The sequence below is a fragment of the Telopea speciosissima genome, chromosome 1 (genome assembly GCF_018873765.1).
Source record: "Telopea speciosissima isolate NSW1024214 ecotype Mountain lineage chromosome 1, Tspe_v1, whole genome shotgun sequence".
Taxonomy (NCBI): domain Eukaryota; kingdom Viridiplantae; phylum Streptophyta; class Magnoliopsida; order Proteales; family Proteaceae; genus Telopea; species Telopea speciosissima.
The window spans coordinates 19,014,631-19,039,967 of NC_057916.1; the positions used below are offsets into that span (position 1 = coordinate 19,014,631).

General features: G+C 38.6%; 2 protein-coding genes across 2 annotated transcripts in view; both read left to right on the top strand.

The window, feature by feature from the left end:
- The window catches only part of LOC122664298 (indole-3-acetaldehyde oxidase), a 110,048-nt gene extending 102,169 nt beyond the window's left edge, over nt 1–7,879 (top strand). The window contains exon 10 of the mRNA XM_043860078.1: nt 7,641–7,879. Within this exon, the coding sequence (XP_043716013.1) occupies nt 7,641–7,858 (218 nt within the window). The 3' untranslated portion in view covers nt 7,859–7,879. The remainder of the gene's footprint in view (nt 1–7,640) is intronic.
- A 1,661-nt stretch (nt 7,880–9,540) lies between these two features.
- Nucleotides 9,541–24,165, top strand: LOC122664291 (indole-3-acetaldehyde oxidase-like). The gene is made up of 10 exons (XM_043860050.1): nt 9,541–9,726; nt 13,448–15,142; nt 15,686–15,945; nt 16,074–16,283; nt 16,862–17,080; nt 19,644–20,609; nt 22,277–22,372; nt 22,735–22,833; nt 23,266–23,455; nt 23,926–24,165. Exons 1-10 carry the CDS (start codon nt 9,567–9,569, stop codon nt 24,141–24,143), a joined length of 4,113 nt encoding a protein of 1,370 aa, XP_043715985.1. The 5' UTR covers nt 9,541–9,566; the 3' UTR covers nt 24,144–24,165.
- The last annotated feature ends 1,172 nt before the right edge of the window (nt 24,166–25,337 follow it).

Consider the following 25,337-nt stretch of genomic DNA (forward strand, 5'->3'; position numbering starts at 1 on the left):
GGTGATTTCTCAAAAGGGATGGCAGAGGCTGAGCACAAGATTCTCTTGGAGGAGGTCTGCCTTTAGACTTATTTTTCCCTTTTCTAGCTAGAGTTGGAAACCTGGAACGCAACTTGGACGTAGTGAAGGCCAGATAGGTGTTGACCTGGAACTCTTATTAGCAGTAGAACTTCTTTTGAAGTTTTAAAAGCACATTTTTTGGGAACAATTAGGATTGATCTTCTCCCTGGGGGGGGGGGGGGGGAGAGAGAGAGTTAGATGAATCGGCTCATTGGTCAATTGAACATAACATAATATAAATATTTGAAAAGTAATATATATATTACATAGAAATATAAGCATTATAAGAAAAATGCCAAAACTATTGAATCACTAGATCCACCAGTTTCAGTGTACTTATGAGTCAAAATTGAATGAGGTGTGGCCTAGTCACAGTTGGATCTGACAGCAGAACCAACCAATAACCGATGGATCTTCTGAACCCTGATTTACTCACCAAGTTTTGAGACTCTGGTGTGTGTACTAATAAATGAGTCATGAATGTGATACGAAAAAAAAACAAACAAACTAAGATGGATCTTCAAAGCCTCGACTTTACTCACCAAATTCTGAAACTGTGGTTTTGCACTGATAAGAGTTTGTATGACAATATGCAGATCCAGCTTGAATCGCAATATTATTTCTACATGGAGACACAAACTACTTTTGCTGTGCCAGATGAAGACAATTGTATGGTGGTTTACAGTTCTAGTCAGTGCCCTGAGGAGGCCCAGATGCTTATTGCAAGCTGCCTTGGTGTGCCTGAAAATAATGTCCGTGTGATTACGAGAAGGGTTGGAGGAGGGTTTGGTGGAAAGGGCTATAGGGCTATGCCAGTAAGTGTCCATTTGCTTGATGTTTCCAAATTAACCTCATGAAGGTTTCACATATTTCAATAGAAAATATTTTACAGGAATTCCCTTAAAAGCAAATGGAAATTGTGTAGGAATAAAAATAACAGAAATTGTTCTACTGAAATGCAATAGAAAAAATTGGATCTAAGTTTTCTGGATCCCCCCCTCTCCCAACCCCCAGCATAAAAAAAAAGGTGGCTGTGTCTTGAACTCTTGATCAATCATGCAATTGCCAGCCTTGGAGCCCACTCTCCCCCTCATATGTCTGGATTCTTTTCCTCAACCTCCGATGCCAAATGCTTGCTTGTCATGTAAAATAGAAAACAAAGACAATGAATAAGATATACAGAATAAGTTTTATAATTAAACGTTGATTTTCTGCAGAATGTTTCCATTGAAACATATGGAGCCCAAGGGAAGTTCTTGAGGGAATGTTCTGTCATGCATTTCAATTGAGCTGAACTTACATAAATCATGGAAGTAAACACAATATTTCACAAGTATGGATAAACTTTATGACGTTTAACCAAAATAAAGAAACCATCTTAATACATGCATTGTCTTGATTCACTGAAAGTACTAAAACTCTGTATTTTCTGCTTCATGTTCCTAGGAAAGTTAAGTGTTCATACAACTTGAGATAAGAATATACTTCTTTTATCCAGCATTATTGAACCTGTATGTATGAAACCTATTATTCTCCCACACTGAAATAGGTACATTGGCACTGAGACTAAGAGAAATGCTGAATTTGCTAAACGCTTTTGTATTGTCACTTGTAAGACTGCCAATATCGTACATACATGTGTTTTACTTATACTGACTAATGTACATGATAGTATGCTATCTGAAGCATATATTTGTCTGGATTAAGCAACTTACAGGGATTTCTGGGACTGTTTTGTCTGGCACTGACTTTGTCTTTGTTCTCTAGATTCGGTTTCCTTTTCTTATTTTCTTTTTTTCCTGGATAAGTTATTGGATTTCTTATTATTGGATGAATATAAAAGTGGACCCTGTTGCAGATGCAACATAGACATGGGAAATTGATACATTCAGGGAGTCCCACCCGAGGAAGTATCGGTATTGGGTATCGTCTTGGAGGGGTATTTTAAGGGGTGTATTGTATCGTAATGTATCGGAGAGACGCAAGATAAGCTAAAGATACACATGTAAATGGTCTAGAAATGCATGGATGTGTTTTTTATACATATAAAATACAGTTTTGAAGCATTAAACACCTTATTATGCAATCTGTAAATATATATCAGCTTGATGGTAGGATTTGAGTAATTTTTATCTGACCTAGTGATGCATAACAACCCCCCCCCCCAAAAAAAAAAGTATGAAAAAAAGAGATCTGCAACTTTGCCACTTTTCTTCCAAATCTAGTTCGATCTGTGATTCGAGCACTATAAATCCCCAAAACTTGTTGAACTGGTGAAAATTCGGGTCATTTTTTATTTTAGATGATTTCCTCCAACTCATATAGAAGAAAAAAATAAGTTTCCAAGGCCTTTGGTTACTCTCAATTTCGTATCTTACTCACATTTCTATTTTGCAGGTTTAAAGGAGGTGTATAAAGTGTATCAATCCCGTATCGATTGATACAATTTATATGTATATATATATCGTATTGGTACATATTGTGTCGATAGCCACCGATCTGATACAATACTTACCGATACTTAAAACCCTGGTCCCACTTCCTATGTTTCCTAGCTGAAATGGTTAACCTGTTCCAACAATCATTACCAGTCTTTGAGTTTGTTTGGACATTCCATAAAAGGGTTCATAGATGACATGAAAATGAACTATACAATAGATGGCTGCTATTTGTGAGCCAGATCATTTGTTGGCATATGAGACATGGGTGATAACCATAGAATCATGGTACTCCAGGAATCCAAATGCCATGTTTTCCAAAATCTTTTTGTCAATCTTGGTTGTGGTCTCCATGGATATCCTCTTTGCCAAATGTTACTCAGGTCTTAGAATAATTTCAATTGATGAAAAATCTCAAATACCTTGATAATTTAACTAAGTATTATTATATGGTTAGAAGTTGTTACAACTTGGTTATTCAATTTAGATAAGATTTCGGTTATTCCAGAGGTTTATTTCTTGATAGCTTCCATCCTCTGTTCTTCTTCGCTACCCCTCCCCCTCTTTCAAAAGCCTAAAAATGAAATTTAAAAAACAATAAAAATTTTCCTTTTATGTTTAATGTATGTTACATAACCTACTTGCAGGTTGCTGCAGCATGTGCAGTTGCAGCGCACAAATTACGCCGTTCTGTCCGAATTTACCTCAATCGTAGGACTGATATGATAATGACAGGAGGACGACATCCTATGAAATTAACTACAGTGCAGGGTTCAAACCAAATGGGAAGATCACTGCCCTACGTGTTGACATATTAATCAATGCAGGTATATCTGAAGATTGTAGTCCAATCTTGCCACGCACCATCATTGGTGCATTGAAAAAGTATGACTGGGGAGCTCTTTCCTTTGACATTAAGATCTGCAAGACAAACCATACGAGTAAGTCAGCCATGAGAGCCCCAGGAGATGTTCAGGGATCATATATTGCAGAGGCTGTGATTGAGCATGTAGCATCTTATCTTTGCATGGAGGTCGATTCTGTCAGGAACATTAATCTCCACTCATTTGAGAGCCTTAAGCTATTTTATGAAAATAGTGCAGGAGAATCTTTTGAGTATACTCTGCCTTCACTTTTTGATAAACTAGCTGTGTCTTCAAGTCTCCAACAAAGGTTTGCAGAGGTACGTCACTTCAATAGATGCAATAAATGGCGGAAAAGGGGCATTTCCCGGGTACCTGCTGTGTATGAAGTGCGAGTGAGAACGACACCAGGGAGAGTGAGCATCCTGAATGATGGGTCTGTTGTGGTTGAAGTCGGAGGAGTTGAAATTGGGCAGGGGCTCTGGACCAAGGTGAAGCAAATGGTGGCATTTGGTCTCAGTCCAGTAGTACACAATGGAGGTGACGACCTTTTGGAGAAAATACGGGTCATCCAAGCAGATACTTTGAGCTTAGTGCAAGGTTGAATAACTGGTGGAAGCACCACATCAGAGTCATGCTGTGCTGCTGTTCGTGAGTGCTGCGATATCTTGGTTGAACGATTAACACCTATCACGGAAAGGTTGCTGAAACAAATGGATACAGTTACATGGGACATGTTAATTCTGCAGGTGACTTTTTTAATTTTGAAATCGTGTATAGCATATCACTTGGGACCTTTATCCCCTGAGGTTCGCTGACCGGTACGGTTGTGCGGTTCCTCTCATAGGGGGGCTGAAATGACCATTCCACCCCCTGACCGAACACACTGCCCAGGTGGGGTCCACCCCCCTTTTATTAGAGGCACTAGGGAACCATACCGGCCAGGGGAACTGCAGGTGATAAAAATTCTATGACTTGTTGTTTTGTCATGAAGCTCCCAATATGGGCTTCTTACTGGGCTCGACCAGCCAAACCCAACCCAAGACCTGGTGCAACTACTGCCTTCACAGGACTCCTTGGTGGGTAGACTAGAAACAGGCCTAACCTTTGATTACTGGTACATAAAGGCATATTATTATATAACATGTACCATATTACTTTGTCATATACTCATATGTAATACAGAATTATTATGCTATCGATTATATTATATAATACTTATCTATTATTTACTTAGCCTTATTATCTTCTACACTTGTAAAGGGTAGACAAAACAAGGGAAAGTTCACTTCTGAGTTGCACCTCTTAGTTCTGGCCTGAGCTTACTGCACTGGGAATGAGGATAGAGGTTTGGCTGGGCTTGGGCATATGCTAGACCAACCCAGACATAGTTTGAGTGGGATTGCACAGAGCTGATGTTGGCATGGTCTAGACTTCTTCTTCTGTGATGCAGTGAAGCTCCATGGCTAGGATTTTTTTTTTTTTTTTGGGGGGGGGGGGTTGTTAGTCCCACAATAGTAGGGTAGTGTGCAGCTGCTAACTTATAACCCTGGGAAGGGCCTCCCTTTGCTGAAGCTAGGGCTGGACGCCATCATTATGCAGCACATTCTCAAATTATCTGCTAGAAGAAGACATCTGTTTTTGTTGCATTTGTATGGGTGGTTTCCTCCAACTTAGTTCTTCCCACTAGGTAGATTATCCTATCTGAACCGCAGACTTGATGCTTAGTTCTTTTGATCAGTTTTCAACCTGGAAGATCTACTTGATTGGACTACATCAGTAAATTCATGTATAATGTTATTTATTGAATGCAGATGTTCCTTTTTTAGGGGGAAAATCATCCAAATTTTAATTGCATTGGATTTTGCCCTGAAGGGTCTATCTTTAGCATTTCAAAATTGAGCTGATCTTCTCCAAATCTCATTCACCATGTCGTAACTCCAAACACTTGTCCACCCCTAGCCAAAAGAAAGAGAGAGAGAGAAAGGCAACATTTATGTCCTCCCATACAGCTGCATCCAGCCATAAGGGAAGCCCATTAAAAACTTACAATCCAAAATGCTCAACGCCTGTTTACCTATAAACAGAACACTTTGTTAAACTGATGGGATCATTTGAATCTAGTTCCTGAAATGAAAGGATGTAGAATGTGTGTTGGAAAGTATGAACTGATGGTTAACATGATGGACACTGAAGTAATCATTTTCCTTTACTTTTACCCCTCCTCTAATAGCTACATTAGAGAAAGGCAACATTCCATAAACCTCAAATGGTTGAACATCATTTCCTGAAAGGATATTTCTGGTGGAGTTCATCTAAAGCAATGGAAATAAAAACAGGTCATATATTTTATGAGTTTTTAGAAAGCTTTAAAAAAATAATTCTTGGAGCCCTGCTAGGTCTTTGGAAAGAATATAGGAATTTAGTACAATGCTGTGAAGTGACAGCTATATGGAATTCAGAGCATGCCATAGAATGAGATTTAGGGCACATAAGATATGTGTCGATTTAAGTGATAAGCTTATGTGAAAAATAGAGGTGCTTAGGAACATCCATCACTGAAACATTTTACTTTTACAAGGCTATGAACTAGAGAGAATCTCTCTTTAACACACAGATTACCTTGCAGGCACATCACCAATCTGTTAATTTGTCAGCAAGCACTTTATATGTTCCTGATCTTACTTCCAACCAGTATCTGAACTATGGCGCTGCAGTCAGTGAGGTGAGTTAGTTAATGCATCCTATTATGGTTCTCTTTCCTGATTGTGTTTTTATGAAATAAAATAATTGTTTCCATCATTAAGTAAGTTGGAACACTCAATTCCAGTGTACAATATTTATCTCATGATATAGTTCCATGTGTAACATGCTAGAACAATGCTAGCAGGATGCACATGTAGGCCATGCATTGTAGTGATCTTACTTTTACATGGGACCTCCTGCGTATTGGAAGTGGAGACCACTACAGAATCTGGCTAGCACATACTAAATTACCAATATTGTCTAGTTACCATATACTAAAATGTCACATGTTGGAGGAGCTGGGTGCTTACACTGTGGCTTTGGGGCATTGCAGGTGGAAATTGATCTGCTCACAGGAGCAACCTCTATTTTGCAAACTGATATCATTTATGACTGTGGACAGAGCCTTAATCCAGCTGTGGATTTGGGACAGGTTGGCTAAAACACAAATCCTGTTTGTAGCTCAACTCCCATTTTAAGTCCTTATGCCCCCTTCCTCGTGAAAATCTTTTTATAGGTTTCTTATACTAAGATCTGCATTTGTGTTCATTTAATCCATAACTGTTACCATGGCATGCAAATTCGTATTAATAGCAATCCAAATTCTCCCAGGTAGAGACTACAGAGCGACAAGCTCCAGTGCTAACATTGACAGCTGATACATGTGATAGATATGCTAGGACTCACACTCAGCATTCTATCTTCATGACTTAAGACATGCATTTTCCCTCATTCGTATAGGTGGCAAGAAAAATTCTGATGAGCCATCAAAAGTTGTAGGAATGGCCGGGATCATAGGACTATAAGGACCTGTTTCATTATTTGTCTCAACTGCCATGTCAATAATGTTATTAGACACCTCACATTAAATTACCTGTGCAGATTGAAGGTGCTTTTGTTCAAGGAATAGGATTTTTCATGCAAGAAGAGAACCTTATGAACTCAGATGGATTGGTTGTGTCAGAAGGCACATGGACTTACAAGATTCCAACCATTGACACAATCCCCAAACAGCTCAATGTTGAGATACTGAACAGTGAACATCATGAAAAGCGTGTTCTTTCCTCCAAAGGTAGCATCTCTAATCTCCACTTCAGTTTTCGGTAGTAAAGACAACTGTTTCTAGCGATGGTCTATTAATGATCTGGAATCTGATGGTGCATTGCCATTGCCAATACTTTGACCTCCCTTCATTCAATCTCACCTGATTATCTTAGGTCATAGATTAGCTAGACTGGATTTGATGGGTAAAATCATATCACAACAATTTCATTTCAGACCAAGACCTATATGAGGTTTAATTATTGGCAAGTTTGATTTGATCAGAACATCCACCGTCTTTGTACGTAGTGAAGCATCATCAGTGCAGTGGTATCTAATTTTAGTATATACAATCTCTTATCATCAACTTTCCTCTTGTATGAACAACATAGCACAGGGTCAGACAAAGAAATTGTTAACATTAAGTAGTTCAATAATACCTCGTAACTTTTGATTGGTTATGATTTGTGGGGTGAAATCAATTTGCATGCAGCTTCTGGGGAGCCACCATTGCTTTTGGCAGTCTCAGTTCACTGCGCAACAAGAGCAGCCATCATAGAAGCCAGGAAGCAGCTTCTTTCTTGGAAGGGATCAGATGGGTCTTGTTCAACATTCCAATTGAAGGTCCCTGCAACCATGCCTGTTGTCAAGGAGCTGTGTGGGCTTGACAATGTGGAGAGTTACTTGCAAAGTTTACTTTCTCATCAGTAGAACTTCTATTTTACTCTTTTTTTCTTTCTTTTTTTTTTTGGGGGGGGAGGTATTACCTTGGCAGACCTTATGCTTAATCTTGCTTCCTCCAAGCATGCCTATCTAGTCTTAAGGTCAGTTCGGTTAGAAGGGAAGTAAATTTGGCAAAATTTAATGTCTTCATACATCAGAAAAACCCCAATGAAAAGCTTCTCCAATCTCCATTCTTTTTGCTTTTCACTTCATCAATGAAAGTTAGGGCTAAGTTTTCCTTCACCCAACTTTTGGTGGTTAGATGGGATTCGAGGAATAATTATGACATTCCACTGGTGGGATTATCTTCACCCACGGTGAAGAGAAATAGTTGAAAGTTATGTTTCATTGGTAACCAAACGGGACTTAAGAAACTGAGAGATGTGCTCGAGCCCATGGAGCATATATGAATTGGAATCGGCTAATTCCGATTCCCCTGATTTTGAAGAAAGAAATTGGGATCAACCTTAACACCATTAAGCCTGATTTGGTGTGAGTTCTATTTCAATTACAGGGGATGAATTCTATTTCGTATATTGTTTGGTTTGATTTCTGCACCTTATTTCAGTGAAATAGAAATCAAGTGGAATAGAAATTCAGAAATAGTTGAGGAGGTGTTTGAGAATTTCTATTTCATTTGATTTCACTCTTGCTCTTTGATGAACATATAGTTAATTTGATGGGCAAAATAGTAATTTCATATTAAAAATAAAATTCTATCTTTCTTCTTCTCCTAATGGTCTCACCACCACCCTTCCTAAAGAAATTGACCTACCACATGGATTTTTTTATTCTTCAAATATTTCATATTGATACCACCAAAATAATTTCAATTTTCTGATCAAATATCTATTTGTTAACTATTTCATGAAATCATTCCGAAAATAAAATAGAAATCATACCAACTCTGGACTAAGATTTCAATTTCTGACCATTATCTCCTTGCAATGGGTAGAAGTACATTAATGTAGAAACTCACGACTTGTTGTAGCTAGACATACAAGAATTTTGGATAAAAACTGTTTAAAATTTTTTTTTTAAAAAATTAAGGACAATTATGCCTTTCCTAATAATTCCATTTTCTAGAGCCCTGGCAAATTTCAACCAATTCCCCAATTATACCTTTCCTCCAAGGAGAGGGCCAAATCTGGATTTTATCCTCTCAAGTTCTTAATCTGCTGGGCCTCTAGCACTACTCTCTAAATGAATGACACGTGGATCTAAGTAAATCCATCGGTCAAAAATTGAATAAAAATGGAAAAGAGTGAGACGTTATTAAATTACCAACGTGCTCAAGCAATTTGGCTCTCCTCCAGCCGCGCGTGGCGGGAGTTGAGTTGAGGCCCGCCAGTGAAATGATCCAAAGACCCATGTTTTGGCTGGGCTGGATCCTCCAGCTCCCGCCATTGCTTAGAGGAAAGCCAGGTCCCGTGCCAAGATGTGCACATGGCCACACGAACTTGTCACTCTCTGTTCTTCACGTATGTTTGTCAAATATGGTACCATGGACTTCGTTTTCAACTAAACTTTTAGTTTCGGAAATATTCTGTCATTGCTTAAATCATTCAAGATATACTTTTAGAGAATTTCAAACTCAATCTTCCAGTACTGGGTTCTATAATTATTTAAGAGTAGTAGTTGCAAAAACAGGATGGATGTTTTTGATCTCTCTGTCACTCAATCAGCAATAGAATTAATGGAGAACACGGAACAGAAGAAGATCAAGAAGAAGAAACTGGTTTTTGCTGTTAATGGTGAGAGGTTTGAGGTATCTAAGGTCGACCCTTCCACTACTTTGCTTGAATTCTTACGGACTCAAACTCGTTACAAAGGAACTAAGCTTGGCTGTGGTGAAGGTAAATCACTTCTTGCTCTTCTTCTTCTTCTTCTTCTTCTTCTTCTTCTTCTTCTCCCTCACTTTTATATATTCTGCTTGAATTGATTGTTCTTACTTCTCTGTGTTTCTTTTAGATCTTGCTACTTGTTCTGTCTGGTTAATGGCTATTGTGTTTCTAATCTATATATGCCTTTTTATTATCCACAAGAACAGCATTAAAAAACTAATTAAACATAAGAAGATAAACCTGGTTCGACACAGTCATGGGGGGAGATTGAGCTTTATTTGGCTTTCACAAATAATAATTAAGAACGGGGGAAGAGGAAAATTAAACAAATATTAAGAGATCGAACCCACAACCTCTCTGGTATTCACCCAAATCCAAGACCTCTTGGAATTCTGTAAACACTTGTAACTCTTAAAACTTCAAATCCTTGTGAAACTATTTTTCTATTGCACCTCCTTCCTCTTCTAGAAGACAAGACGGAGAAGAAGGAAGGTAGGGAAGAGTGGGAGACAACAGGGGAGAGAAAGTGAGAGACAGAGCTTCTCTGACGGCCGTGGGGGAGACACTGGAGAGAGTTACAGAGAGAGAGAGAGAGAGGGAAGAGATCAAACAACCGATAAAGAACGGTGGAGGAGGCGGCTCAGATATGCCCTTGTACAAAGTATCGTCCAAGGCCCTCCGAGATCACTCATATAGAATCCATTTATTCATCTTATGGGTCTCACATTAGATTTCATGTCAAATCCAGATCAACTATCCACATGGAGACGGGTGAAGACAGATCCGATTCTTTCATGAGATGTACGGTATACCTAGGGGTGGATCCCACACCATCATGAAAGTTTCAGATCGGACATGATCCGTGTTCTCTCTCTCCGATGTATTTCAGCCACTCGTGTAATATAAGGTACACGGTCAGCCCTCCCACCCATCTTTCCACCCATTTCAACACGTGGATTAGTGGACACCATATTATGTTTAACACTTTATCCATATATATATATATTTTAAATTTTAATTAAATATTCATAAAAAATTCTTTTAACAGCCAAACACTAATTTTTTACGTTCTTTAATAAGTGGATTTTAGTGGACACCACCATATTATGTGTAGCATTTTAGTCTTATATATATATTTTTTAAATTTTAATTAAATATTCATACAAAAATTCTTTTAATAACCAAACTATTTTTTTTTTTTTTTTTTTTTTTTTTTTTTTTTTGCCCTTTTATATCTATTTCTTGACAAACACACACAGCCAAAGAAGATGTCCATATGACTCACAATTTCAGTCTTAATTTGTCTCTTTACCTCTCACATAATACAAGAGAAAAAGTATATAATACGGAAGAGATATGGAGCCATTATAAATATAGGTCTCCCTATCGATTAAGGGTGTCAATTGATTAGTTTGATCCGATTTTGGTCTATTACTAGGCTAACCCAAAATTAAACTATTAGGTTTCACTTTTGGTCGGATTTGGTGTGATTTTTTATTGGTTTATAATATGGTTACTATCGGTTTCGGTCTAGTCTGGTTTTGATTTTGCATATATATACGTATAAGCAATTCCGTCCAAATCCGAACCAATTCAAGGCAATCCATAGTAGTATCGGTATCAGCAAGACTAATCCTAATCCAATTTCCGATACCTTAGAACCATGTTTGTGAGAGAATGATGTTGAAGTTAGTTGTTGAAAGTTATCGTGGTTCACCCTGGCCACCCCAACCCCAGAATATGCTTTCGTCCTTCCCTCCATAATAGGGGTGTCAAAAGTTGGCCCAAACCGATGAAACCAATTCGACTGAAATTGGTCTTAACCAAAACCGATATGAATTTATTGGAACATGCTTCAGAATTGGGTTTTTTGCAGCATCAAACCCAAACCGGATCATGCCAAAACTGACAAGATGCTAAACCAATCATAGAAAACCAAACCAAACCAAACCAAGCCGATACCAGCCCAAAATTCATTAAAAAAAATATCTTTTTTTCTCTCCAATACTTATGAATATATTTACATGGTAAAACGAAACTGAATCAATAGCAAACTGGTGCACCTTTTATTGGATTGTGTTTTGGATTCACTCATTCTCACACCGAAACAGATCCAAACAAACCAATTGACACCCCTACTCCATACAATTAATGTAAGAGTAGAAGACCTAGCTGGATCATCTTTGGGGAAAAAGATCCTTGTTATGCTACGTGCAGCCTGAGCCTAGAGATAGGACCGTGTGAAAATGACCCCCAACCCCTGGAAATGAAAAATCCCATTCCCATTGATATCCTTGCGTGTGCTCTCATTGGCTCCTATGCTTTTACAAGGGCCATGCATCTTGGCATTGATTTGCTGCCCTCTTTTTATTTAGGATTTTCTTCCCTATGCCTACTACAATATAACACTTCACTATTTGCCACATGTCAACCCCCTTGAAATGAAAAATCCCATTCCCATTGTTATCCTTGTGTGTGCTCTCATTGGCCCCTATGCTTTTACAAGGGCCATGCAGCTTGGCATTGATTTGCTGCCCTCTTTTTATTTAGGATTTTCTTCCCTATGCCTACTACAATATAACACTTCACTATTTGCCACATGTCAATATTGAGTAGTCCATGTGATAGACGACTACGCAAACATCTCATTGGTATAATTTCAACTTAAAATGAGTAGAGGAATTAGCTAAAATTACAAAATATGTCATTTTGTATTTTATATTCATCTTCATTTTTTATGGCATTTTGATAATATTACTAAAACTTTGAAGGGAAAAAGATCTCTGCTTGGTGGTGCCCCTTATGCCCTCTCACATGGTATCATAAAATGACTCTCCTATTGGTCCATACGTTGGTGTAGAGATCATGTGACCAAGTAGCGATCTTATTCCCAACTTTGAATTATGGTTTGAGCAACTTTCCTTGCTTACTTTGGACTTAAATTTGATCATTGAGATCTGTGTGGGTCCTCTAACACATGAACTAACCCATGTATTACCAGGTGGTAAATAGTAAAGTCACTAAGCATAGTGACTCCTAGACGGATCCAATTAATTGTATTGGAAGATTTTAATAGGGTTGCATATGATTTGGCTTCTATAGATATAATTGGGTTTGGGACTTCACACCTTGTGGGAACTTTGTTCCCTAAGGCCCAGCTTGGCCTCTTAGCCTTTTTTTTTGTTTTTTTGGTAGATGCATGGCCTCCTAGCTTGACTCTATTGGAAAATGCACTGATGTCCATGAATCTAAATGATATAACAATGGAAAATTATCCTCTCCAATGCCCTAAAGCTCGGCAGTGCCGCAGTGCTAGGTGAAGATGCCGACATGTAGTAGCTCGGACATCCAACAGTGCACAAAATGTCCAACAAGACTGGAAACACTGTCCATGCCCATCTTGTGATTTGGTGTGTAATTGGGCCAGGATAGGCTCGGGATTTACAGAGCCCAGGCCCAGCCCATAATGTGAAGTCCCAAACCAAAAGCCCAGTCCAGCCCAACATGGTTCGGACATATAGAAGTAGAACTGAACTCAGAGCAAACCCCGACAGATGTTGCACCATTTTGCTTCTATATTTCTATTGAATTACATTACGGATTGTCATGTTCAAGATGTGTTCTTGAAAATTCAGTCTCAGAAGAGAACTTTTCCATAATTGCTTCTCCTCGACTGGAATAATTGAATAATTCGTTTTGAATCTAAATTTCCACTGTGGCTCGTTGTTTGCAGGCGGTTGTGGTGCCTGTGTTGTTCTTCTCTCCAGGTATGATCCTGTCCTTGAACAGGTTGAGGAATCCTCAGTGAGTTCATGTCTCACCCTTATTTGCAGTGTAAATGGATGTTCAATTACAACCACAGAAGGCCTTGGAAACAGCAAATCTGGGTTCCACCCAATCCACCAAAGGTTCAGTGGTTTTCATGCCTCTCAGTGTGGTTTTTGCACTCCTGGCATGTGCATGTCCTTCTTCTCAGCTCTCCTTAATTCTGAGAAGAGCCAGAGGCCAGACCCTCCTCCTGGGTTCTCCAAGCTCACAGTGGCAGAAGCTGAGAAGGCTATTGCAGGAAACCTCTGTCGATGCACCGGCTATCGACCCATTGCAGATGCGTGTAAAAGCTTTGCAGCTAACGTTGATTTGGAGGATTTAGGCCTAAATTGTTTCTGGAAAAAGGAGGAAAGTAAGGATGTGAAATTGGGTAAATTACCATTTTATAACCATCAAAATGAGATCTCTACATTCCCCGAATTCTTGAAAGCAGAAATGAAACCCAAAACCCTTTTGGATTCTGAAGAGTGCTCGTGGTACAATCCTGTCAGTATTGAGGATCTTCATAGCTTATTGGAATCGAAATTAACCGAGAACGGAGCAGGGGTGAAACTAGTAGTTGGTAACACGGGTACAGGCTATTACAAGGAACTAGAATACTACAACACCTACATTAATCTCAGACATATACCTGATCTCTCTATGATTAAAAGGGATACCACTGGGATTGAAATTGGAGCAACTGTGACAATCTCCAAGGCAATCCAGGCTTTGAAGGAAGATGGGAAGGATGGGTTTCCCTCCACTATCTTGTTCAAAAAAATTGCTGACCATATGGATAAGGTTGCAACGGTGTTCATCCGAAACTCTGCAAGTTTGGGGGGAAATTTGGTCATGGCTCAAAAGAATCATTTCCCCTCAGATATTGCTACAATACTTCTTGCTGCAGGTTCACTTGTAGATATACAGACAGGTCGCAGAAGACTAAAACTTACATTAGAGGAATTCTTGGAGATGCCACCATGTGATTCTAAAACCATACTTTTAAGTGTAACAATTCCAAGTTGGGAACCGGTAAAGAACATTTCATCAGAAAACAAAACTGAATTGCTGTTTGAAACCTATCGTGCTGCTCCACGGCCACTTGGGAATGCATTGCCCTATCTCAATGCAGCTTTCTTGGCTCAGATTTCTTCCTGTATAAGTTCTGATGGCGTTGTTCTCGAAAGCGTTCAGTTGGCTTTTGGTGCATATGGAACTAAACATGCAATAAGGGCGAGGAAGGTTGAGGAGTTTTTAGCTGGGAAGTTTCTTGATGTGGGTCTTCTATTTGAGGCTATCAAATTACTCAGAGAAATTGTGGTTCCTGAAAAGGGAATTTCACATCCTCCTTATAGATCAAGCTTGGTGGCTGGTTTTCTTTTTGATTTTTTGAATCCACTGATGGGAGCTAGAACTAGGATTTTAAGTAATGGCTTGAATGGAAACATTAATGGTTTTGCAGTTAAGTCCTCCAGACCAGAGAACCACTTTGATCAATTTTATCAGACTAAGGGGCCAGGCATTCTCTCACCTGCAAAGCAGTTGGTGAAAGTTAACAGGCAGTTTCATCCAGTTGGTGAACCAATTAAAAAGGTTGGAGCTGAGATCCAGGCTTCTGGTTCGTAGTACTAAACTGTTGTATCTTTTTTAGAATAACTTTTCCTTTTTCATTCTTTAATCTCCTCCTCTCATGATTTATGTGTTTATTGGTCACGTTTCTATGTTTTCCACCTGTGCTGATATTTGGAGACAATTACCTATTCAGCTATTCCTTGTCCCTTGAAGCCACAAATTCTTTCACAAAACACATCCTTTTCTGGATGCTCTTTTTACTCTTTATTTTCATTTTAATGTTGGAGGTGTCATCATCTCTTTTTTTCCCCCCTTAATTGTTTAGGACCTTTAGTGGTTTGCACAACGAAATATCAGATTCACAGATGCTGTTCTTGTTTTATACTCTTTGCCTTCTAGATATCTTATATGGTCGATTCAATTCATGTTAATTAGCATTAATTAGGGCTAAACTTTAATTCTTTTGATAATTCGGTTGTTAAGTTTGAATTTTGTTATTAATTGGCTTATTCATTGTATTCTCCAAGGAATAAGAAAATAACTCTTTCCTGTGTGATCAACTTGTGAATCTCACATTCAAATCATATAGGTGAGGCTGTTTATGTGGATGACATGCCCTCTCCAAAGGATTGCCTTCATGGAGCATTCATCTATAGTACGAAACCTTTGGCCCATGTAAAAGGTATTAAATTCAACTCTACATCACTGCCACGTGGAGTTTTTGGAGTTATTTCTGTTAAAGACATCCCAGCAGGAGGGAAGAATATAGGAATTAATCCCTCTCTTGGTTATGAACCACTATTTGCTGATGGTCTTACTGAGTTTGCAGGACAGGCACTTACGCTCGTGGTAATTATTATCTGGATTTTATTTCTGCTGTTTTCTGAATGTGTTTGCCATTGGCTCACAGAAAAAATGTAGTGTTTTCTTTCACCTGCGTGTTTTCTACTAATGTAATCACTGGAATGCTGGTGTAGGTTGCAGATACCCAGAAGCATGCAGACTTGGCAGCCGCTAATGCAGTGGTTGATTATGACACGGAAGGTCTAGACGCACCCATATTAACAGTAGAAGAGGCAGTTGAGAAATCCAGCTTTTTCACCATCCCACCATTTCTTAAGCCAAAACCAGTTGGTGATTTCTCAAAAGGAATGGCAGAAGCTGAGCACAAGATTCTCTCAGAGGAGGTGCTTCTTTTAGACATCTTCTTCACTTTTCTTGCTAGAGTTGAAAATTTGAAACGTAATTTGGATCTAATGAAGGCCAAATATGTGTTGACCTGGAACTCTTATTACCAGTAAAGAGTGCATTCTTTTGGAGTAATTAGGAGAGAGATGGACAGAGAGAGAATGAATTAGATGAATTGGCACATTAGTCAATTGAAAATAACATGATATAAAAATTTGAAAAGTAAAAATATTAAATATTACATGGAAATATAAGCATTATAAAAAAATTCCAAATCTTATGAATCACTAGTTCCACCAGTTTCAGTGTACTTATGAGTCAGAATTTAATGAGGTATGGCCTAGTCATGGATGGATCCGACAGTGCCAATCGTAGATGGATCTTCTGATCTCTGATTTACTCACCAAGTTTTGAGACTGGTGTGTGTACTGTAAGAGGTTCTATGGTAATATGAGTTATGAATGTGATATGACAGTAAAATCAACAAATCCAGATGGATCTTCAAAGCCTTGACTTTACTCACCAAGTTCTGAAACTGTGGTTTTGTACTGATAAGAGGTTCTATGACAATATGCAGATCAAGCTTGAGTCACAATACTTTTTCTACATGGAGACACAAACTACTTTTGCCATGCCGGATGAAGACAATTGTATGGTGGTTTACAGTTCTAGTCAGTGCCCTGAGGTGGCCCAAATGCATATTGCGAGCTGCCTTGGTATGCCTGAACATAATGTTCGTGTGATTACAAGAAGGGTTGGAGGAGGCTTTGGTGGAAAAGCCTACAGGGCTATGCCAGTGAGTGTCCATTTGCTTGATGTTTCCAAATTGACCTCATGAAGGCTTCACATATTTCAATAGAAAATATTTTACAGGAATTTTCATAAAAGCAATTGGAAATTATTTGGAATAAAAATAACAGAAACTATTCTACTGACATGCAATAGGAAAAATTGCAACTTCTAAATTTTTTGGATGCCTCTCCCCCAACACAAAAAAAAGTGGTTGTGCAGTGGTTGTGTCTTGATCAATCATATGCTTGCCAACCATGGAGGCTGCCCTCCCCCTCATATGTCTGGATCCTTTTCCTCATCCTCCTGTGTGCCAAAATATGCTTGCTTTTCATGTTAAATAGAAAACAAGGAAAATGATTAAAAAATACAGAATTGACTAAAAGTTTATTTCCTGCAGAATGTTTCCATTGAGACAAATGGAACCCAAGGGAAATGCTTCTTCCTTCTTGAGCGAAAGTCCTGTCATCAATTTCTAGTTGAGCTGAACTTACATGAATCAGAGAAGTAAACACTGTAGTGTGTACTTGTATCAGTTGGAGGTCCATGGACCCTATACTGTGGATGGTTTTCCTATCTTGTTTCTATCTAATTAGGTGACTCTTATCTAGTCAGACAGGTCTTGTCTAAGTTCCTTTTTAGTTTCCTAGTATAGCTAGATTAGTCTTTTCCTATTGTAATAAGGATTCCTATTGCTATTATGATTGGTTTCACTAATATAAATAAGGAGGCTGGCGGAAATTCATTACTACCTATTGCACATCCTCTTCCTCTTCAACCTATCGACTTCTTCTCCATCTTCTTCTCCTTCTCTCTGCTTCCTTTATTCTGGTTTCTTAGAGATTAAACTACTTACAAACACATTTCATGAGTATGGATAAATATTATGAAGTTTAGCCAGAATGAAGAAACCATCTTAATACATGCATGGTCTTGATTCACTGAGAATACTGTGATACTGTATTTTTTGTTTCATGTTCCCTGGGAAAGTAAGTGTTCATAAAAATTGAGATAAGAATATACTTGTTCTATTGAACAATACAGAACCCGTATGTAAGAAACCAATTCCTCTCCCGCAATGAAATAGCTACATAGGCACTGAGACTAAGGCCTGATTTGGTATGATTTCTATTTCAGAAATTGTTTGGTTTGATTTTCGCACCCAATTTCAATGAAATTTAAATCAGATGGAATAGAAATTCTGAAATAGCTGAGAAGCTGTTTCAATTTTGAAATTGAAATTAATTTCATTCTTGCTCTTTAATGAGCACATGGATAATTTGTTGGGCAAAGCAGTTATTTCATGTTAAAAATAAACACCACCCTTCTTCCCTTTATGGTCACCACCATCACCGTCGCTGTCACCGCCACCACCTATCCGCAACCACCACCACCCCCTTAATTCCCGACCCCGCTAGCACCACCACCACCTTCCTGGCCCCCTCCCCACCCCACCTCCACCACTGCCACTGCCACCACGACCACCACCATCTCTCAAAGAAATATAGAGAATTTATTCTCAGAAATTGAACTACCAAATGGATTTCTTATTCTTGAAATATTTCAGAGGGATGCAACGAAAACAATTTCAGTTTATTGACCAAAAATCTATTTGTTGACTATTTCATGAATTCAATCCGAAATTGAAATAGAAATCATACCAAATCTGACCTAAGAGAAACCCTGAATTTGCTAAACATTTTTTTTATTGTTGTTGGTACTTACTGCCAATATCGTAGATTCATGCATTTTTCTTATATTGACTAATGTACATGATAGTGTTGTCTGAATCGCATAGTTGTCTGGACTCTCTATTAAGCAGCATACAAGGATTCTGGGACTGTTTTGTCTGGCACTGACTGTGTCTATGCTCCCTCGATTCATTTTCCTTTTCTTTCTGTTCTTTTTTCTGGATAAGTTATTGGATTTCTTATTTTTGGAATGATTTAAAACCGGATACTGGGGCAGATGATACACAGACAAGGGAAACTGATTGCTGATCCATTCAGGGACTCGCACCCACTAGGTTTCCAAGCTGAAATGCTTAACCAGTTCTAACAGTCACTAGCATCCAATCTTTGACTTCCTTTGGACATTCCATAAAAGGTTCATAGATGACATGAAAATGATCTACACAATAGTTGGCTGCTATTAGTGAGCCATGTTTTTTTTCGGCATATGAGGTGTGGGTGATAACTATTGAATGATGGTACTCCAGCTATATGAATGCCCCATGTTTTCCAAAATATTTTTGCTAATCTAGGTGGCGGGTTTCCATGGATTTCCTCTGCCAGCTGTTACCCTGGTCCTAGAATATTAATTTTAATTGAATTGGAAGACTCAAATATCTTAATAATTTAATTTAGTAATATGGCTAAGTGTTGCAACAACTTGGTTGTTCAATTTATATAAGATTTTGGTTACTCTGGATGTTTATCCCTTGAGGTCTTCCATCCTCTATTCTTCTTCCTTAACTCCCCTTCTTTCAATAGCCTAAATACAAAATTTAAAAATAACAAAATTTTCCATTTTATGTTTCATGTATGTTATATAATGAACCTCACTTACAGGTTGCGGCAGCATGTGCAGTTGCGGCTCACAAGTTACACCGTCCTGTCCGAATTTACCTCAATCGTAGGACTGATATCGTAATGACAGGAGGACGACATCCTATGAAAATTAACTACAGTGTGGGGTTCAAATCAAATGGGAAGATCACAGCCCTACGTGTAGACATATTAATCAATGCAGGTATCTCTGAAGATTTTAGTCCAATAATGCCATACACCATTGAACGTGCACTAAAAAAGTATGACTGGGGAGCTCTTTCTGTTGACATTAAGGTCTGCAAGACAAACCATACTAGTAAGACAGCAATGAGAGCCCCGGGAGACGTGCAGGGATCATATATCGCAGAGGCTGTGATTGAGCATGTAGCATCTTATCTTTCCATCGAGGTCGATTCTGTCAGGAACATTAATCTCCACTCCTTTGAGAGTCTTAAGCTATATTACGAAAAAGGTGCAGGAGAATCTTTGGAGTATACTCTTCCTTCACTTTTTGAAAAAGTGGCTGTTTCTTCCAGTCTCCAACAAAGGATTGCAGAGATACGCCACTTCAATAATTGCAATAAATGGCGGAAAAGGGGTATTTCCCGGGTACCTGCTGTGTATGAAGTGGCAGTGAGAACAACATCCGGGAGAGTGAGCATCCTGAATGATGGGTCTGTTGTGGTTGAAGTTGGAGGAATTGAAATTGGGCAGGGGCTCTGGACCAAGGTGAAACAAATGGTGGCATTTGGTCTCAGTCCAGTACTATGCAATGGAAGTGAAGGTTTTTTGGAGAAAATACGAGTCATCCAGGCAGATAGTTTGAGCTTAGTGCAAGGTGGATTAACTGCTGGAAGCACCACATCAGAGGCAAGCTGCGCTGCAGTTCGTGAGTGCTGTGATATGTTGGTTGAAAGATTAACACCTGTCAAGGAAAGGTTACAGAAACAAACGGATACAGTTTCATGGGAAATGTTAATTATCCAGGTGACTTTAACTTTGAAATCGAGTACAGTATTATGACTTTCTGTTTTGTCATGAAGCTCCCAATAAGGGCTTCGTACTGGTCTCAGCCAGCCAAACCCAACCCAAGACCAGATGAAAGATAAGCAGATACATACAATGGCCATAACCTGGAGCAACTACACCCTCCAGACTGCCTTCACAGACTCCTGGAGGGTGGAATTGAAATAGTCCTAACCTTTGATAATTGGTAAATATAGGCATATTGTAATACATGTTATGTACCATAATATTTTGTTATATGTAATAGATAATATTGTGATTGATTATATTATATAACACTAATCAATTATTTACTTAGCCTTATTATTTACTTGCCCTTGCCTGATGTTACTGCAGTAAGCATAGGGATAGGAGGTTTGGCTGAGCTTGGTCATGGGCCAGACCAACCTAAACATAGGTTGAGCGTGATCCAGCCACATTTTTATGCAGCATGATTCTGAAATCATCTGCCAGAAGAAGGCATCTGTTTCTGTTGCAGTTGTGATGGGTGGTTTCCTCCAACTCAGTGCTTCCCACTAGGTAGATTATCCTATCTGATCATCAGACTTGATGGTCTATTTCTTTTGATCAGTTTTTAACCTGGAAATCTACCTGATTTTACTACATCAGTAAATTAGTATATAATATTTTGTATTAAATACAGATGTGCCTTTTTTAGAGGAAAAATCATCAAAATTTTAACTGCAGTGGGTTGGGCCCTGAATGGTCTATCTTAGCCATTTCAATATTTAGCTCGCCACAACATTGGTCTTGGCCAAATATCACTCACCATGTCCTAACTGCAAATACTTGTCCACCCCCAGCGAAGAGAGAGAGAGGTATTCATTTTATAGCAAACCACACACCACATAGAGCATATATCCTCCCATACAGCTGCATCCGACCATAAAAGTAAGCTAATAAAATATTACAATCCAAGAGAGTCAATGCTTGTGTAGTTCTATTTATAGAAGTGTGTTGAAAATGTATGAAGGATGGTTAACATGATGGACACTGTAGTAATTTGTTATAAGACATGGAACATAATCGTATTCCTTTACTTTTCCCCCTCCTCCAATAGCTAACTTAGAGAAAGACAACAATCCATGAATCTCGAATGGTTGAACATCCTTTCCTGAAAGGATATTTCAGGTGGAGTTCAGCTAAAGAAATGACAATAAACATAGATGTCATATATTTTAAGAGTTTTTAGAAAGCTTAAGAAAATGATTGGATCGAGATCCCCTCCAGCGCACATCGTGCAGCTGGGGGGCTTCGATCCACACCACCACACACATCCCGGTGCAGTGGCACGTGGATCGAGGCCTCCCCAGCAGGACGATGTGCGCTGGACATCGTCCCGCGCGGGAGAGGATCTCAATCCAAAATGATTCCAGGGACCCATGCTAGATCTTTGGGAAAGAAGATGGTATGAATTTAGAAGAATCTTGTGAAGTGATGGCCATACAGAGTTCAAAGCATGCCGTAGAATGGATAGATAAAAGTGGATGATATTTAGAGAACATAAGATATAAGTGATAAGCTTATGTCGAAAAAATAGAGGTGTTTAGAAACATCCATCGCTGAAACATTTACTTTTAGAAGGCTATGAACTAGAGTATCTCTCTAATACATACCTTACTTTGCAGGCGCATCACCAATCTGTTAATTTGTCAGCAAGCACTTTCTATGTTCCTGATTCTACTTCCAAATATTATCTAAACTATGGTGCTGCAGTGAGTGAGGTGAGTTAGTGAAGGCTTCCTAATCTCTATTTCTTTTGTGTGGTTGTGTTTTTTATGAAATAAAATCACTGTTTCCATCATTACATAAGTTGGAACACTCAATTGAAGCTTACATGCTGAAATATTAATCTCTTGATATAGTCCAGGTATAACATGCTAGAACAATGCTAGCAGGATGCACATATAGGCCATGCAAGGCAGTGATCTTACTTTTACATTGGGACTTCCCCCATATTGGAAGTGGAAACCACTATAGAGTCTGGCTAACACATCCTAAATTACCAATTTTGTCTATTAACCATACTGACATCTCACATGTTAGAGGAGCTGGAGGCTTACACTGTGGCGTTGGTGCATTGCAGGTGGAGATTGATCTTCTCACAGGAGCAACCACTATTTTGCAAACAGATATCATTTATGACTGTGGACAGAGCCTTAATCCAGCTGTGGATTTGGGACAGGTTGGCTAAAACACAAATCCTATTTGTAGCTCTACTCCCATTTTAAGTCCTTATGCATTTCGGGTTTCTTATGTTAAGATCTGCATTAGTGTTCATTTAATCTATTACTGTTGCTATAGCATGCATATTTTTATTAATAGCAATCTAAGTTCTCCCAGATGGAGATGACAGAGCCACAACCTCCAGTGCTAACATTGACAGCTGATACTTGTGAATTGTGATAGATATGCTAAGACCCACACTCAGCATTCTATCTTCATGACTTAAGACTTGCATTTTCCCTTATTCATTCGGTGGCAAGAACAATTCTGATGAGCCGTCAAAAGTTTGTAGGAATGGCCAGATCATATGACTACAGGGACCTGTTTCATTATTTCTCAACCACCATGACAATAATGTTATTAGAAACCTCACATTAAATTACCTGTGCAGATTGAAGGTGCTTTTGTTCAAGGAATAGGATTTTTCATGCTAGAAGAGAATCTTACGAATTCAGATGGATTGGTGGTGTCAGAGGGCACGTGGACTTACAAGATTCCAACCATTGACACAATCCCTAAACAACTCAATGTTGAGATACTGAACAGTGAACATCATGAAAAGCGTGTTCTTTCCTCCAAAGGTAGCATCTCTAATCTCCACTTCAGTTTTGTGTGGGAAAGACAAGGTAACTGTTTCTAGTGATGGTCTATTAATGATCTGGAATCTGGTGGTACATTGCCATGGCCAATACCTGGACCTCCCTTCACTGGATCCTACTGGTTATCTTAACCCATAGATCAGCTTGATCGGATTGGATGGGTAAAATATTCTCACACCAATCTCGTTTCAGAAAGAGACCTATATAAGGTTTAATTATTGGCAAGTTTGATTTGATCAGAAAATGCACTGACTTTGTATGCAGTAAATTATCATCGGTGCAGTGGCACTGCTATCTAATTTTAGTAAATACAATCTCTTAACATCAACTTTCTTCTTGTATGAACAACATAGCACAGGGTCAGACAAAGAAATGGTTAACATTATGTAGTTCAGCAATACCTAGTAAGTTGATTGCTTATGCTTTGTTGGGTGAATTCACTTTGCATGCAGCTTCTGGGGAGCCACCATTGCTTCTGGCAGCCTCAGTTCACTGTGCAACAAGAGCAGCCATCACAGAAGCCAGGAAGCAGCTTCTTTCGTGGAAGGGATCGGATGGGTCTTGTTCAACATTCCAATTGAAGGTCCCTGCAACGATGCCAGTTGTCAAGGAGCTCTGTGGGCTTGACAATGTGGAGAGTTACTTGCAAAGTTTACTTTCTCATCAGTAGAACTTCTATTTTACTTTCTTTCTTTTTCCTTTTTAACATGGCATACCTCTTTTGGAATATGGAGCCAAAAGACATATATCTAATTAATGTGCACAGAGCAGCCTTCGAGCATAGATAGAAAGACTAGTGGTCGTATCGTTCACATATGAAAGGATTTTCAGATATAAAAATTCCCGAGTATGAAAGGTCCAAGTGCACTGCATTCATCACTTTCACCACAGCTCAGGGAAATCCTTTTATTGTATATCAAATCTGAAGTTCAGAAAATTCCCAAGTAGGATTGCACTAGGATAAGATATCTAGATGAGAAGATTCTTGCAAGTGCACTGTTTTACCAGAAACTCAAACTGAACTTTCTATTGTCACATGATTCTTCATATGCACAATTATTTTGAGCCAGTCTATTGACTGATGCAACTTAATCTGTGTTTTGTCAGTGGTTTGAACATCATTCAAGTAACAGTTGGACTTAAATGGTTGATGGGCTCAAGTCCCTTCTGTATTAACATGGCAGATCTCATGCTTTATCTTTCTTCTTCTGATCCTATCTACCTAGTTGAAATGGTAAACGCCAATAAAAAGCTTCTGCAATTTACATTCTTTTTTGCATTTCACTTCATCAATTAATAGGGTTATAATATTAAACCTTTTATTTATTCCAATCAATTATTCTCATATTAAAAAAAAAAAAATTTTCTTATTGACAACCCCTAAGATGTCAAATAATTTGTAATCTTCTTGTTTTTCCCCCTTACTGTAACACATTTTTTCTTTCAACAAGCGTAAAAGTTTGTCATTTTACATGTGAACTCAGACAACATGCGAAATAATTACAACTCTTGATAATGATATAATGGTAAGTTACTTTCAAAAAAGTTTGATTTTTTTTTTATCCTTGACTTAAAAACTTTTGAAAATGAAACAAGGGCAATAAAATGAATGTTACATATTCTAAATACACCTATAGTGGTGTCATTGAAGTATTCCCAAAACAAATTCCTTTTTAGTCATGTTGATTTTGCTCGTACCATCGAGGCATTGTATGTATTCGTGTCCCTTCTTTTTGCGGAACCTAAACTTACTATGGTTGAGAGCAATCCAAGGGTGCATGTGAGATGTGGACTTGTATATAGTTTGAAAGGACCAAAAGATTTGCTTAAAAATTCATCATATTTCTTTCCTTCACACACCCCC